Source organism: Tyto alba, unplaced genomic scaffold (assembly GCF_018691265.1).
Source record: "Tyto alba isolate M040663 unplaced genomic scaffold, T.alba_DEE_v4.0 Super-Scaffold_13, whole genome shotgun sequence".
Classification (NCBI taxonomy): Eukaryota; Metazoa; Chordata; class Aves; order Strigiformes; family Tytonidae; genus Tyto; species Tyto alba.
The window spans coordinates 10,311,146-10,328,630 of record NW_024881275.1 but is presented as its reverse complement, the minus strand read 5'-3'; the positions used below and the strand labels follow the sequence as shown (position 1 = coordinate 10,328,630).

Sequence of the window (17,485 nt, the reverse complement as noted above, 5' to 3'; positions counted from 1 at the left end):
GCGCAGATCAGCTTCTGCTGACAGCTTAATTTAAAGCATGGTGACACCTCACAGTGGGCAGCTAAATAATGAAATTAGGGCTTTATTTCAGCAAATTAAGGCTTTAGTTCAGCAAATAAAGGTTTACAAGATTTATACATATATTGAGTTTATTGTAATGGGATACGTATACCCCAGAGCTCTGATGTCAGTTCCCTGGGAAACTGCAGGACATAATTTGCCTGACCTTATTCTTCTGTCTGCCTTGGATCTGAAGTTCACTATGAAACAATGCACATTCTGTTATTAACTGGCTGCCTTTAAGCAGGGCTCAATCTTTATTTGGGTGTGCTGTCTCTAATCTAAACTGCTGCACCAGTTTAAACTACTGTAGGACTCCTTATTACCACAGAATGTCCATAATGAGAAACAGGTCACTGTGTTGGGAACAAATTAAACCTTGTTGTTCCCTTTTATGCCAGGCTCTCAGCTAGCTGTTGTCTAGATGAAAACTGATAGTTGTGAAGCAGCGAGGAAGAAACAAATCCTGTGTGTCTGTGGGGAGGAGTCTCGAGGCTCCAGAGTACTTTTGCACCAGGAACTGAATTTCTTCTTGCATCCTCAGACCACGTCTTCCTTCTTACGTCGTGATGAACAATATCCAGGCAGGACACTCACAGGTGTAGCAGGCAGACACAAGAGGTGGTAGATGCATAAAGCAGTGAGCTTTTTGGGGTCTGCACTGGGAGATCAAAGCCAATCCTGGGATCATATTGTTAGTGTTCAGAAGCAGCTTGCTGTTGAGCCTGTTCCTGATGCCACGGTCACAGACAATAAATTTCCCTGCAACTCCCATCTCTCCAGTTGTAAAACAGATTAATGATACACATCTTCTTTAACAACACCCTTTAAGATACAGTGATGAATGGTGGTTTAGCAGAGTCTGAGCCACAGGACTATAAATGAATGGCTTTATTGGATACACAGGACCATTAGAGCAAAACCTTCAGAGGATCTGCACTTCCATAGAGCCATGAGTCCTTCCAGGGACTCCCTCCACTGAAACTCTAATCTTCCTTAAAAAACATAGTGGGTGGGAAGGGGTTTGGGAGAGTGTGAACATGCATGTGTAACATGAACATTTTCCGAACAAATTAGGTTGCATATGACAAAATCACATAATTGACTGGGCACTGGGAGAGAGAGGAGTGCTTAAATAAATGCCCTTGGCAGAAGACATGACAATATGTTACTAAAGAGCACAGCTTCTGTTGTTTCATGAGCCCTTCAATGCATTGTTTCTTTTGTCACTTTACTTAAAGGTTTCATGGGTTTTCTGTAATAAAGCCTTCTGCCTCCTCATTCTCATTTCCACCCACAGCCTTATCACTTCTATCTTCCTGATGTCTTTTCAGCTGCTCTTCTACAACTCCCAGGGGGTTTTTGTTGATTTTTTTTTTGCTGTTTTTTTTTTTCTTTTGTTTTTTTTTTATTTCAAAACACTGGCATTTTGAATGTCTGTAATTGTGAGAGTTTCCATGGAGTCAACAAGCAGCCAGTGATACTAGACAGATTCAGAGTGGAAGAAGAGAGAGCTTGAGCATGAGCTGCAGGGAGAAGACAGGGTTGTACTGAGGTTACAGAGAGTGAGGAGAGCTGCCTTCTTTTTCAGAGCAGATGTCTGTGTTAGTAAAAGAAATAGACAGAGCTGAAGGTGCCAACACTGATGAACAGCCACAGTGGGAGCTCGGCAGGAGGAAGACCATTAGAGTAACACGTGAATGAGAGCTCAGAAATTATGGTTTGTGCTTGAAGGACTTTTTGGCAGCAATTCAGGGGGAGGTGTAAGTGGAGAAATTAAAACTGAAGCATTCAAAATTGAAGCTGCTGAAGATTTAGATTCTTCTGCCAAGGCAAGTGTTAGTTCAGGTGAGGTGGAACTGGAAAGATTTAAGGTTCATTTTGTCTGTCCCTTTCTGAACAGGACTTTCTTTGTTCCTTTTTTGGTTTGCACATTTAATTTGTCTGAGGTCTTTCTCACTGGAGGTAAAGATATATTCAAATCTGATCCTCAGTTCCTTCTTCTTGGACTCTGGGGCAGCTAACAGTAACAGCAAGTATAGTATATTCTCTGTCTCTGGCCTAAACTAGTCTCTCTCCCAGTTACATTCTACTTACTGGTTTGCCTTCTAGTCTCTTCTTTCTGGCTACTCCGGACACACAAAACACAGCTGAGAGCCAGGACAGTGACAAAAAGCCAGGAAGCCTTTCCAGAAATAGCTTCTGCTCCTTCTTTAAGGCTTCTTTGTGCAGCCAGACTATGTGACACGTGGATGAGGGGAAGGGGTGGCTTTTTGTAAATGAAATTAACCTCTGTCCATCCATTCTGCTAGTAACCAACTTTGGAGGCTGTAGGTCTTCTTCCTATGTGGCTTGCACTGTTTACATCTTTTTTCAGCATATAGTAAGTTCTGGACTGAAGTTCACTCCCAGGCTTTCTAGGCCAGCGTAAGCACAGTGAGATAAAGCTCTTGCTCCTTAGCAGAATGCCATCACCTCCCATTACACCTAAGCGTATGGAAGAGATACATGTTCTCCTATTCTCTCTCTGTGGCATTATATCACGGACTTCAGCTGTATAATCCTGAAGACCAAGGGCTAGTTGACCTTCCCATGAAGCCTTTCAGCAGCAATTTGTTTGCCTCTAAAAACATGGCAGTCAGATCACTGCATTCTCGTGCTCTGGTCAGTGGGCTTATCTGCTGTAGGTCATTGCACAAATCCATTGAACAGATGGATTCCTGAGGTACAGAAACCATCAGGGGACTTTCCAGAACTACCCAGGCTCACTGGTGTTAAGCCTTTAAATCAATTACAGCCAACCCTATCTCAAAGTCTCCAGAGACTATATGATGTTTAATCAGTCTGCAAGTGTTAAAATTCCTGCTAGCCAAATTCATTGCTGCACATAGCTATGATTTTCATAAGGCACAGTTTGGCAGAACTGCAAGAGGGGAATTACAGTGATCAATATGCATCACAGTCAGAGCGTGATAAAGGTTTCAACCATGGCTTGTTCTGCAGAGTACTGCAGCCCTCAGCAGTTGAGTCTGGGCCAGCACTTTCAGTGCTACCAAATACTGAGAAAATGCAGACATTGAAACTTTTTTTTTTTTTTTGATAAAAACACTGGACCACCTTTGTATCTGTGCACTGCCTAGAGATTGAAATAATTTTGTGAAGCCCATGAGCTTTTTCTGAAGCACCTTGGTTCTTGGTTTGTACTTATTTACATTATAAAGGCCATGGGCCAGACTGCCCTGGCTCTTAGATTTCTAAGTATTGTAAAATGCTGGGTAATAATCCCCATTGCATTCCCTGTGATTTGCACAGTGCATTGAAACGATGCTATTTAAAGCGTGCTGTGCCAAAAAAAATTTAAGAATTTGGCCAAAGAGCCATGTATAAAACAAGATTGATCTCTGGCATAACTTGCTGTTTCACCAGGCTGAAAAGATACCTACTGCCTTTTTCCTTTGAACTTTCTTGTGCACTGGCCAATGTAGATGAGGAATTCCTGCCATGGAATTGACATGGATTAAACCACGGATTTAAAATATTAGCAGAGGGATAAATGAAATAGAAGAGTAGTGTCAGTGCTCTCTCTCCATTTCCCTTTCAAACACAGACACATAGCAGGATAAATGGGAGGAAGACTGTCATGCCAGTAAAGAGGCAGGGACCAGTCCTTCAGTCGAGAACCACCGGAAGGCTACCTCCTCCTTTGACCACCACTGGCTTTTTAAATCCATGATCACACATCATTTCCTTAATAATGAATAATAGTAAACTCATATAAAGAATAGTAATAAACTCGGTCCCCAAAATCACCTACGCCGTGGTAGCGCTCCTTCCTAACCCTGGAGAAGTGTGGTGAGGACAAATGGCTTTGCAGTCCTGCAGCCGCTCCAGGCTGCTCCCCAAGGAGAGGGCTCTTCCCACCAGTACCCCAGTGGGGAATTTGTGTGACCACACAGGTGTGTCACTCCCACCACTCCATCTCTGTCAGCAGGTGGCACTGGCAGTTCCCCATTGACACTTGTACAATTAATCCATTTTGTTATTGGTTTTATTTTATGTTACTGTCTGTACAAGTGTCCTATGTGCAGATAAGCCCTGAATGTTTAGAAGGACCTAACTCTGTCAGCTGTAGCCCTTCTGCATTCTGTTAGCTGCATGGTGGGTAACAATATCTGCAGAGAAAACCTTGATTCTTGCTAATTTGATGTAAAGCATTTTCTGCTACATTATATTGCTGACTCCCTGATATATTTTTGTTTCTCAGACTATAGCAGTCTTTTGGTTTTTTGTTTTTTTTTTTTTTTTAATTCAGGTCGGATAAACAGTGAAGTTGTTACAACCATGGTGGTGCCAGCTCTTAATATTTTATCACAGCACTCCTAAGATGTTTTCCCTGAAGCTCGAGCTCTTAGTCATATTTAAATATATAGCAATCTCAGCTAATTTATAATTTAAATGACTTTTGCTTACAGAGCTACAGGAGAGAAAAAGCAAAAATATATGAACCTCAACATTCTCACACCAAAAGTAAATATTAATTTGTTCTAAATGTTTGTGTCACTTTAATCCACCTTAGTGATGGGGAGGGGGAAAGGGGAGCTGATTTAATCATTTGGAATGCTTAAGTTTGGCATTTCTGCAAACCTACTGTTCTTTTACTTTGGTATGTAGGCAGTACATGCAAGTAAAAGATCCTCATATATGTTCATAGCAGTGTAGCAGGAATTGATAATATTCATAGGGAGTGAGTAGAGGATGTGACCACTGCAGTATTGAGCAAGGGATGCTCCACAACCCTGGAAATATTCCTGCATTCAAGTGAATGCTTCCTGCTATAGCATTTGTGGGTATGTGCTCCCAGTGACATGAGCTGAACTGCAACTGTGTGGAAATGTCTTCCAGAGCAAAACATTAGGACATTTCCCAAAGGAACTGCCACATACTGCTAGATCAGGATCTTAATTTTTCAACATCAGGTGGTGAATAGTCAAAATCTGAAATGTGCTCGACACTAGATGGTTATGTTAAGTGCAGTACTGTGTCTCAGCACTACACTGCTCTTTCAGGTTTCAGAACACTTATATTACCATGTTTTGGCCCAGATGTGCTAAAAATACTTAGACATTTTTAACAACTCGTGTGCATGACACTTGACTGTAGGCTGTGAGCCTTTGTCATAGTGGAAACTTTGCTGGCACAGTATAGGTGCAGTGTTTTCAGTGAAATCTGTAGCTCACAGTTCTGTTCAGAGCTTGAATCTCAAAAGTACTTAAACACTTACCATTTTCAGCCTGTTTCTGAGTTCTTCTGGAATCACTGAGTTTAAGCACCTGTCAGAGTTAAGCATGCAGTCTTCTGTTTCATGCCTTTGATGCAGGACTTTGCTGGCATCAGCAGAGGCTTTTTCTGGGTAATGACTGCAGGGTTTGGTCCCTTACCTCTCATTACACATCTTCCTTTCAGGTGACAAGATACTTTTTAAAACCTGTTTGCATAATCATTATTTTTAACCTTTTCCTCACAGGAGTGTTTGCATTTGGACTTTTTGCCACTGACATATTTGTAAACGCTGGCCAGGTTGTGACTGGGAACTTGGCACCCTACTTCCTGACTGTATGTAAACCCAACTACACTGGAAATGACTGTCGCACCCACCACCAGTTCATAAACAATGGTAACATCTGCACTGGGGATATGGAGGTGATTGAAAAGGCAAGGAGATCCTTTCCATCCAAACATGCTGCTTTGAGCATCTACTCAGCTTTATATGCCACGGTGAGTGCCAGTGATGATTGCTAACTTGTATGAGAGGTTTCTGTATGTGCATCTATATTGGGGCCATTTTTCTTACAGTGTTTTTTTGAAGAAAAATAGGGTTGTTTTGGGTAGGGATTTCTTCTTTATCTGTAGGAGAAAATCCGCCCCCCTCCTCTGTTTTACCAGTCCTAGTATAAGCAAATCAAGTGCTCATTGCTTTTGAGGCACTTTATGATGTGGAGGCATGAGATCCTAATCTTGTCTTCGCTGTTGATCTTCTGAGAGGCCTCTGAGTATGCATTCAACCTCTTCTTCTCCCTGCCCCTGTCTCATGAACATTAAAATAAAGTTGATGCTTCAGCGGCTTCTGGATCATTACTATTTCTTTTGTTCACATGCCATGGGTTGTTGAACATTTAAAATGTAAATTATGCCATTTCAATGGGAGGCTGAACTAGGCTGGATTTTGCTCCCCTTGTTTAGAACCTGAACTCTCTGTGCAAAGAAGGTTGTAATAAAAGTCAGTGCCAGAACTTTGCTGTTTTCACAAAGAAATGGACCCCAGTTGACATCTTGACAAAGTGACAGTGCTGTACTGTCAGGAGGAGATTGTCTGCCTGTAAAAGTCTAGTGAAGCAGATTGGTTGCCTCTTTGTGTTCTCTGGCTAAAGTTTTCATAATGTTTGAAAACTGATCTAAGAAGTTTATTCACAAAGTAGAAAACCTTGGTGGTTTTACCGTTAAGATCCAAGGGCTTAACCTGGTTCTGATCTCAAAATGGCTTAACTAGTTCTTTTTTCCCCCAATAGCTTGACTCAGATGAGTGTCAGAGTCTGTCTGTAGGTCATCAGGATTTGAGAAAAGCCTTAAACTTATTAATGACAGGGTATTTACTGAGTATTTTACCTTGATCTTGGTAGCAGATGAATAAACAACCACATTATTACTATAAAATGAAGAGGCCACCTGCTACTGTTTCAGTACCCATCTGTTTGCACTGAATATTGTGTGAGTAATGATGGAAATATAAATTGGTAACTCCTTTGATCATCATTTGTTGGGAAGTGTTTGAAAGTCCCTAACATTTTGTGTGCATTACTTCCGAGTAATAAGCAGCCATGTGTGAAATACAGTTCCCAATAAACTCAACATTGTCGTAGAATCTGTTTTCACCATGATAAATTCTTAGGTGGAAGTTCCAGGACCAGGCTTGGTTTTGGGTCTGCCCTAAGCTAGTTATATCGTTTCATGGACTTTCCATGCCCAACCTCCCTTGTTTCCCAGGAAGGCGAGTCTTCTACAGACAGGTTGATTTCTACAATTGAAGGGGAATAATGCTTTCCTGAGCTTAAGTCGCCAGTAGTTCAATGCTTCTGAGCCCTAGTCTTTCAAGAGTACCTGCGGTGGGCCTGCACTTCTCACCACATAGGAAGATAACAGGTGGAGTCAGGACATGGAGTTATTTCTGAGCTGCAAGATCATAAAAGTCTGCCCTTAAGGCCTTTCAGCCTACAGTCCAAATTTAGCCCAGTTTTCTGCCTGAAGACACCCTCTAGCACTAAAGGTCTTGTCACTTGTATTTTCTCTGCCTGTCAGCTGGGAATAACATGAGCATTACCCAAGAAATGCAGTGTTCTGATCTAGCTATGCTTAATAATTGTGCTGTGCACAGTTTTTTGAGAAGTGTCTTGCTGATTCTAATATGCATGATAATGTGGGCTGCTGAACATAAAACACAGGGTATTTGGCTAGTAATAGCTGTATTTTGCATAAAGCTGAAGATCTGAGCCATAGAGCAAGAATAATTAAACAGTTTGAACATGAGGCAGGAGAATGGAATCAACACAGACACTGTCTTTCATCATATAAATGTCTGTTGCGATCTCAGAGTCTCCTCCCATCACTGAACCTTGAGTATCCTCTGCAAATGTCTCTGTGCTGATTTGTTCATTAGCTGCTAGTGAAAGTACTCACACTGTGATTGGTTTGGCTTTGTGGTTTGTTGTTTATTTTTTTTTTTAAATCTAGATTTTGTATTTAATCAACTAGGCTTTTTCTTGTCACCTGCCAAAGAAGCTGAGGAGAACCAAAACCATCATTTTTCTGATCTCTGTGGGCAGAGATGAATCTTGTATGCTTGAAGTAGGGGGAAGGAGAAAGCAGCCGACAGCCCTGGCTTCCATACTTGCACAAAAATTAGAATGGCATCTAATGAAGTTTTAGTAGTTTCCCAGAAGTATCACAGGAAGGGTTGGCGGTCACTGTACACAGTACACACTGCTGTACAGTTAGAAACACATGCTTCTAAGTACCTTTCCAAAGGGATAATTATAGCCTAGAAATACTCCTTAATTCATTAACATTCGTGACAAAAAACCCAAAAAAACAGTTGATAAAATCGTATGTTGCATATGGGTATTCCAGTTACATCATCTTTAAACAACTGTTACTTCATGCTCTTTTGAGAAAGGTCATGGAAGAGTCAATGCCAAGGACATCTAGTAGATGGTAGCGTTCAGCCAGAACATGGAAAATTAAAGTATTTCACCAGCACAACTGCTGGACCTCTTATTGTAGACAGATGATCGATATCCTTGCTGATCCTCCTGCTTGCCTCTGGAGTGAAAGCAAGGAGAATTGTTTTACAGTCACAACAGGGTGTCTATGATTGAAAGATAGTAACTAATCACTTACTTTCACTGTTTAGTAGTGTTTTTAGGATTCTTCATCTAAGTTCTTGTCTAGTGGCATTCACGAGTAATGCTTTCTGTCACTTCCATCTGTCTAGAAGATTACCTCATCACACTGGATCATGACCTGGCATCTGTCCTTTACACGTGCATGTGTTGCTTCTTAGCTGTATTAGAGTGACACAATATACCTGGACATTAAACTTTCAACATTTGTGAAATTCTGAAGAGCAGAGAACACTATAGCAAATCCCTTCTGCAACCCAGGTCACTGTGACCCCACCAACAATTTCTTCCATTTCTTCAGTAACACCTACCAGACTAATCAATGAAATTAAAGTCCTTTGCACTTCAAGCACCTGCCCTGAGTCTCTAGGATACTGCATCATGTTCTACAATGCACATCATTGTCAAAGGCTGTGCTTCTCTCTTACTGTATAAATCTCTATGTTAAAGGAAAAAATTGTACAGCTTGTAGGACGCAAAATTTTCCAGTATTGGTATGAAATTGTGAACTTTCCAAGGAAAATAAACTATCACAAATCTCCACCCTTTCTGCTGAAAGGACAAGACAGACTTCTTCCACTCTGCCTTTCTCATCATAGGATAAATGCTGCTATCACACATTGCACATTGCTAAATGCACTGCTTGAGTGTGCTGATAAGAGCACAGCAAAGAAGCTGAATAGATAATTTATATAGCTAAAGCATATGCTGTTTATTTTTTAATATGCTTAATCTGTTTTCTTCACAACTTTTTATATTCACTACCTTCCTCCTTCTTCCACCCATCAAATAACTCGTTTTGACATTTAGAGTTTTGTAAATAAATTTACCCTATATATATAGCATTGTGGGAAATTTTCAAAAGCACCTGCTGTGTGTAGGAAGTCAAATATAAGTGACTTTCACTGAGATTCTGGGCTCTTACACAAAGCTTTGAAAATATGCTCTAAGTGAAAGGGTAAACACATCGTAAGAACCTTAAAAAATATCTTGGCCTTAGGGACCAGGACAGTAAAGATCAAACCACAGCGATTGGTAAGTCTGACCAGCATGGAGAATATATCCCAGTTATTTCTTAGGTCATTGTGTGAATAATGGATGAACTGGAGCATACCATCTAGGAAAACAGTTTTTCCTGTTTTAAACCCTCCTCATGAGGGTTTAACAGATTTCCCCTGGCAATCTGTTCACATGGTTAATTACTCTCATTGCTGAAATGTTGTCTTTACTACAAGTTTACGTTTTCCTACTGAGATGTGTGGCACTTCAAATACATTAGATACTTCTCATCTGCAGTAAGGAGAACTCTCCCATGTGGGTAAGCCAAATATCCACCTTCATCTCGTACCTGTAAGAAAACAAGCACGTGTGTGTGTTCTCTGTGGGTAGGGTTTGCAGCTGGACCACATTCTTAAAAGAGATGATGCTTTTCCTTTGGATGCTGTAAACCACAGTAGTGCTTTGGTGGGGAACAGGAAAGCAATCCAGCTCCCTACTTCTCATTTGAATTGGCTTCTGCTAAAAGAAATGCATAGGGTGAGTGGCAATTATTTACACAGTGGCAATGATATGTTTTCCTATTGTTTCCGAAGAAGAACATTAACGTGAGTTTTGGTGGCAGTCAGGTGCAGCTCGGCCTGCCAGCACAGACTGGGGTGAGATTGCCGCCTAGTGCTCAGATGCTAGCTGTCATTTCAAGGCATGTGCTGCAGTCAGGTGTTAGGTTTGAGAAACAAAGCAAGCGGGAACCTCTTGAGTAGCTTAGTCACGTTCCCAGTGCTATTACACACCATAATGTTCCAGTTCATAAATCGAATTCACCTTTAAATGATGTGTTCAGCAGCACATTTAAGGGCAGAAGACTTCACTTCCCCAGACAGAGCTCTGGCAAATCAGCTTCTTGGCAGGTGAAAGTGTAATTTTGCCTAGGTACAGGTCCAGAGGCAGTCAAATTTGCCTTCCCCCAGTCGGTTTCTCTGGCCCATTTCTTACCCTTCTACGAGGTGGTTGCTGCATCCCTTCCCTTCTTCTAGCATTATGTATTGTAGTGGGTTTAGGACTAATATTTTAACACCATCCAGCAAGGGGGAGCCAGCTGTAGGGGCATTTGATGGCCCAGTCAGGGAGACGGGAAAAGATACACGGACAGGAAGGAGGTTAGCGTAAAAATTACACACAATACAGTGGAATAAAGGAATATATGAAGGGCAGTGAACAGAGTGACTTTGAGAATGGCTATAATTTCTGTTTCTTGATCCCAAAACTATGTGCCAGACCACAGTGACCTCTATGCATGGCTCATGAAGAAAGGGACAGACATTAAAATATGGTAAAATAATTGTCTGTCGTTGCCAAATAGATGGAGTGTGAAGCAAGCTGTGCTGGTAGTTGCAATTGGAAGCAGCAAGGCAAGCCTCCGCAGGCTTCCTTCAGCACATGCACAGGAAAATCCCGAGGCAGCTTCACCCCAGCCAAGCCATTGCAGTCTTGGCCAGAGACTGGTGGTGTGAGCCAGCACAGTGTCCTTAGCTGCTGCAGTAGCAACAAAGGAGAACAGCTTGAGTCTCCACAGTTCTGCAGAGTCCTGCTCTGATTTCAGTGTTGCCTGTGGCAAAGTGCTCAGCAGTGCCCTTCCCCAGAAATGACGTCATCCTAGAGAAGGATGAGGTTTGTGACCTGCAGACAGCACAGAGATGCCAGTTGTGGTGTTATTGCAGATGTGACTGAAACAATAAGGATCTTCTATAGAGTCTTTTGTCCAAATTAACGGGACCATATTTCCATTTCTGACAACTGAAAAAGGGTCAAGAATGGAGCTGTTTTCAGTTGGGTGATTTTACTATTTTTACAAGAAGAGACAATTTTTTTTCTTTACAAATAAAATAGCATATTTTTATATTAAACACTGGGAGAGATACTTCCATGGCTTGTAATCTGTTCCCCAGCAGAACAGGTGTTTGTACTTTCACTGGATTAGATCTACACTATGTGATTCAGGTTCATTTACCAGCTGATTGATAATGAGAATCAAATTAATTTTTCAAATGTATCTTCCTGATTCAGTTCCATGTATGGGAGGCAGTGTGTCACCTGGAGACATTTCTGGCAAACATGTTTGACGTATTTGCTTTGCTTATTAAAGCTTTGGAAATCATGCAGGCATCCATACCTCCTTGCTGAAAAGGATTTTACTGAATTGTTTTGCCATCAGGCTTGGTTTGCTTGAGCTTTGTTATTCTGTGCCTCTGGAATTATTGCCTGGCTGCTAACTTTGATGCATATGGTTTCACTCTCTCTGCCAAAATGCATTGAAAATAAAATATAAACTGTCAAAGACATGTGGCGTTCATTAAGAAATACTCGGAGCACAATGAAACTTTATGCTCTGCAATGACATTTTCAGAAGCAACTTTGTTTTGAAAGAAATCTCTCTCATATTTGGTGTTTCATTTCATCTTGCAGAGAGAATGTCTGGAATGGTTTCTCTTAATGTTGTCTGCTTCTTAAACTTAACACCACTTAGGAAAGTGGAGGAGCCAGTTCATAGAGATGCTAGGCATTCCATCATGTGCACATTACAGTTTCTGCAGGAGTATGAACATGAATTCTTGACTCCCTTTGCAAACATTTAGTCATGTACACTCAGAGCGCATGTTTGCTAGTACATGAGCAAGTACTTGCACAAGTTAGGAAGTCAATAAAGCTGAGCCTATACATACCAGCTCAGAAAAAGTCCAGTATGTAAATACAGTTTATGGGATACCTGACATCCTGAAACATCGTTCAACTGTCTGTTTTATTCTCTTAAAACTGTTCTCTGAATTACCTTAAACCTCTTCTGCATTTCCCAATGCTTTTTTTAATGAATAATGGGTTTTGTCACATCCTTGCTAATTTGGGATTTGTCTGGGTGGAAAAAGATGTGTTTCTGGAAGAGCCCCTTTTCATTTTTGGCTTGCCGTTGTTTCAGATGTACATCACAAGCACAATTAAAACAAAGAGCAGCAGGCTAGCCAAACCTGTGCTGTGTCTGGGTACCCTGTGTGCTGCGTTCCTCACCGGGCTAAATCGAGTTTCCGAGTATCGAAACCACTGTTCAGACGTGATTGCAGGCTTCATCTTGGGTAGTGCTGTAGCTTTGTTTCTGGTAAGTCCATCAGTCCTTCCACATTCCATTTAAAAATACCTCAGTTTAAAAAAAAAAAAGAAAATTACTATTCTCTTGTGGTCTACTGCAGCTGATTAGTCCAGTTGCTAAGAACTAATTCTAGCTCCATCATCAGAGAAAATCCTAATATGAAATCTGGTTGATGAAAATTAATAAGGCTAATATGATGACATTTGTGCATTGTATATATTTCAAGATTATTTTAATTACTGTGCATGTTCTTACTTGACCTGTCCTGGAAAATGCTTTAAGGATGCTGTATAGTTCAAATAATGTCAAAAGAGGGACAAGCTTGAGACTTCTCTAGCACTCCTGTGTTGCAAAACCCCACTGTCTGCCTGGTACCTGCCAAATATGTAGGATACAGGGTGTTGTCTGGGTCCCTAAGCAGTGATTCTGGTTCCCCATTTTCTTTCAGACCATAAAAGAAATACAGTAGGAAGGAAGGTCAGGACAAACTCCCTGGGAGACAAAACTATCTCCCTTTGCAGCATTTGGAGTTCAGCTGAAATTATTCACCATCTCATAGGCTAAACAAGTGTATTAAAATGTCTCAAAGGTGCTTAGATTCTCACAGAATCTAGGAACAGCATCTCTCTGGACTTCGAATGCTACTTGCTCCCTTGTTGGCAGTCCCTAAGATGCAATCACCCCGTATGTCTGGTCAGGACAATCTGTGTGCTCCCAGTAGCTGTTTCTAGCAGTGACAGCCTGCTTCTGGCCACATTTTGGCCCTGCAGACCTTCTTCCACCCTACAGGTGTCACAAGCCCAATTGCAGAGTGGTGAAAGGGGTCTCCCCAGAGCTTGGAGTGGAGGGGTGCTGTGAGATTCCTGATGCCAGCACAGGACTCACCCAGGCTGCAGCCTGCTCCTTGCTCAGATCCAAAGACCAGCAAAGAGGAAGAGACAACAAGGAGCTGTCTGCAGAAATCACTCTTGACAGCAAATCTGCCAGCTCCTGTATGTTTCTTTTTTCCACTGTGTTCCCAAGCCCCAAACTGCCACGTGTGTTTGCTCTTACTAGCATCACCATGTGGGTGCAGTTAGTCTGGTCATGCACAAGGAGAGGACTTGTGAAATAAACACTACAGCAATTGTTCTGGAAGTATGTGGGAATGGTGCTAAATGAGCTTGACGTCATCCAGATGTGAGGTAGATTCATCCATCCAGTGAGCTGTTTCCACTGTTCGGAATGATGGTCAGAATCTGAAGGGAGTATTTGGCCAATAAAATGCCTCATCAGGCTAGTCCACAGTTCTGCGATGATAAAGCAGACATGGGAGTCTGGCTGTATAAAATGTAAAAAGGCTGAGGAAGGTTCATCACCTCACCTTACAGGCCAGATGAACCCATTTGCCAAGGTAGTCCACCACGCCCAACTATGTCAGTAAACACATCATAGCCCGAGGCTGTGATAGATGATGCTTTGACCCAAAACCCATGTTCTCTGCAAAAACTGACAGTTGTGAGACCCCTGATGATAATTTCTGTGAGTTTTTCCTGGGGACAGAACATGTTGACCTTACTTTTTTTTTTTTTTTTTTTTTCCTATGAATTATACAGGGGATATGTGTTGTTCATAACTTTAAAGGCACTCATGGAGCTACTTCTAAACCGAAGCCTGAAGACCCACGAGGAATGCCGCTAATGGCTTTTCCAAGAGTGGAAAGTCCTCTGGAGACATTGAGCGCACAGGTACTGTAAATCCTCTCACCCAGACCATCACCAAGCACATTTTCTGTTATGGCAGAATAAAAACTAGTTGAATATATACACAGAGAGCTGGTTTTATTCCTAACATTAAGTATTGAACAGAGTGAATTTGCATCAGGAAAGTTTCTTTTAAGGCATTTATCCCTTAAACTACCAAGTACTGTAGATCTTCTGCCCCTGTGCATGTCCAAAGCTAAAGCAGTAGTATTTCACATGCCTCTGCATATAGTTTGTGATAACAAACTTTTGCTTAGAAGAATAGAATACTGGGAGAAAAGTAAAGATAATTCTGTCTAATTACACTTTGGAATGCTTTGGATGTCTGAAGGACTTACTCTAATGTTCATAATCTGAATAAACTGTGCTGTTCAGAAAAATATTAGAGCAATTAGTCTTTTATCTTTATTACTGTTCAGTATCTTCTGTAAGAAGAAGAAATCATATACTGTTTTCTGTCTCTTAAGTCATCAAAAGGGAAGTTAATAGCATTCTTTCAAGTTTGCAGAAAAATAGGTTAGTGGCAGCATCATTATTCATAGTGTTTCTGTTAAACTACTAACTTCAAATGGCTTGTGTTGGCATAACTGGATCATACTGAGCCCTTTCAAAACAGACAAGCAAATAGCACCTGCCAAGAATTTCTGGGAACAAGGAGGAACTGTTGTTCATCAGTTATCTGAAATGCCCTGGTCTAATTTATTTGTTTTTTAAATTGTACTTCCTTTATTATGTGGCCTGTCATTCCTGTGTACATGGTATATGGCAAGATCAGTCATGACTTTTGTTAAACCCTTTGACAAATAAACTGAAAATATGAATTTAAAAAATGGAAATGACACTGTTTCTAATGCCTGGAAATACTTCGCTTATTTGACAAGTCAGTCGGTTTTGATTAGGTAAAGATTTGCTGGAAGACTTTCAACTAAATCTGAAGAACTGTGTGCATTAACTGTTCTCTTGGTGGACTTGCAGCCTAGAAACTAAGTGCTGCATATATATCCACATTGTATTGTGTGTGACATAAAAGGCTTAACAGATTAAAATATCCATAGACAGTGAGAAAAATTTTGTGTAGTCAGCTGTCTATAGCTTCTAGACTGTCAAGTGCAGGTAAGAACTAGGATTTAACTGTTGATGTCCACTATAATCAACAAGATAATTTTCTCTGATTCAGAGTATCAGTCTCTATATGACTGTGCATGTGCCATGCAGGAGTAGATTGGGAAAAAAGTGATCCTACTCTGAATCTATTATAAACCAGTCCTTGGGAGTGGTTGCTCATTACTGTGTCTTCAGAGGTATGAAGTGCATTGCCCCTCTCTGTGCAGATTTCTGCATCCATTCCCACTATTGTTTTGCCTTGCATCCACACAGACCCTGCAGATGCAGTATGATGCAAGGATAACTCAGTACTGCCAGTGAAGTCCTGGACATTGGCTTCCAAGGTTAAATCAACACTGGTTCCACCTAACGAGGATAATGGCCCCATCTTTGTATGGTTTTCAGCTCTGTATCTTCCCTAGTATCAAACTGTGAAGGGTCTACCCACACACATCACGTGAAGCCAAATTGTGGTCTTCTAGGTCCTGCATGACTGAGGACAGACCCACTGTATTAGTTATGTGACTGTATGACGTGCTTGAGCCTGTACTGACAGGTCCCTCTGCGCAGGATCCAGTCCCATTTGAAAGTCTCTATGGAAAAAGTTGCACGTTGTTTTCCAGGCCCATTAGTGCTCATTGCCCAGAAGCAGGGCTTGAGTTCAGCATCTCCCACCGCAAGCTCAGGATAAGATGGCAGTCACATTTGTACTGATCTCTTAATTTTAAATCCGTACATTAGCTGGGCAACAAATTTTATTAGTGACGGATTTTCTCATTTATTTTACACACTAGGATATGTAAATGTCAGAATGTATACAAATGTTCATGTGTTTGTGTTTTCCTCTTCGCAGAATCACTCCACCTCTATGACTGAAGTAACCTGAGATGGAAGACTGGCAACTGAAGTTATTTTTTATTACCCTCCAGTACAATACTCCCAAGACACACAGTTACTAAATGTCTAACTGTGATGACCAGTAATATGTTATGTCTAGTTAGAGGCTAATGTTTTGTACTTTTTTTGTATGAGGAAGTGATGTAGCTTGCCCTGATTTTTTGTCAGCTTTAATATTATTATGCCAGAATTTAAAAGCAAAATGGAAAAAAGAACAAAAAAAACCCTTTTCTTGTTTAAAGTGTGCACTGAGGAACTACATCTATGGAATTGTTGATGTTGTTATGTGATATTTGTACACAATTTCTTTTTTCATTTTTGAATTTATATATCTTGGGAAAAAAAAAATTCACTTTTACCTTTTCTTACCATAAGAAGTGCTTCTACAAGTGGGTCAGATTCTGATCTGAGTAAGCTCAGCATAGAACTGAAGCATTTGCATATATTTAATTCAGATGAAAATGAGTGATCAGGAATCTAACCTGGATGATACTATCAACAAGTAGTAACATCCATCCTTGATTCAGTGAGCTACTTAAGCATTCCTTAGCATTATGGACTTCAGTTAGTCATACAGTTTCCAGACTACTTGGCAGACTTGAAGTATGTCCTTAAGTGTCTGACTGAATCAAAGCCTGATAGTTCTGGTGTGGGTGATTGTGCTAGTTATTGAAGAATAACTAAAACAACGTACTCAGTCTGCAATATAGACAGACTGGACATGAAAATTTATAGTAGTAGCTGATAGCATGTGAGCTGACTATATCATCTCCCTAGATCTCTGTTCCTCCCCAAGGCCCAGCTAAAGCTCCCAGTGAAACCTGGCTTCAGGAATTGACTATGGGGATATACAGCCACCACTGTGGAGCTGAGGCTGTGCTTTGTGCTTTAAGTGTTTCATAACTTCATCATAGATTTGTGGGGTAACTAGTAACACTGGTGCAAAGAGAAAGCAACACCACTTTTCCAGTGGAGTGGCGTTACTTGGCATTTGGATTGGCATAACCAAGAAGCCAGTTTTGCCCTGAGAGTGTAGTTTTCACTAAGGGGTTTTGGCAAGTCAAAAAAACAAACAAAAAAAACCTGACACG

General features: G+C 41.0%; 1 protein-coding gene across 2 annotated transcripts in view; it reads left to right on the top strand.

Annotated features, from left to right (window-relative positions):
• Positions 1-16,597, top strand: part of PLPPR1 (phospholipid phosphatase related 1) — a 134,531-nt gene extending 117,934 nt beyond the window's left edge. For both annotated transcript variants that reach the window (XM_042788104.1, XM_042788105.1), the window contains 4 exons: positions 5,585-5,835; positions 12,484-12,660; positions 14,247-14,378; positions 16,351-16,597. In XM_042788104.1, coding sequence (XP_042644038.1) covers positions 5,585-5,835; positions 12,484-12,660; positions 14,247-14,378; positions 16,351-16,383 — 593 coding nt within the window. In that variant the 3' untranslated portion in view covers positions 16,384-16,597. The remainder of the gene's footprint in view (positions 1-5,584; positions 5,836-12,483; positions 12,661-14,246; positions 14,379-16,350) is intronic.
• Positions 16,598-17,485: the final 888 nt, after the last annotated feature.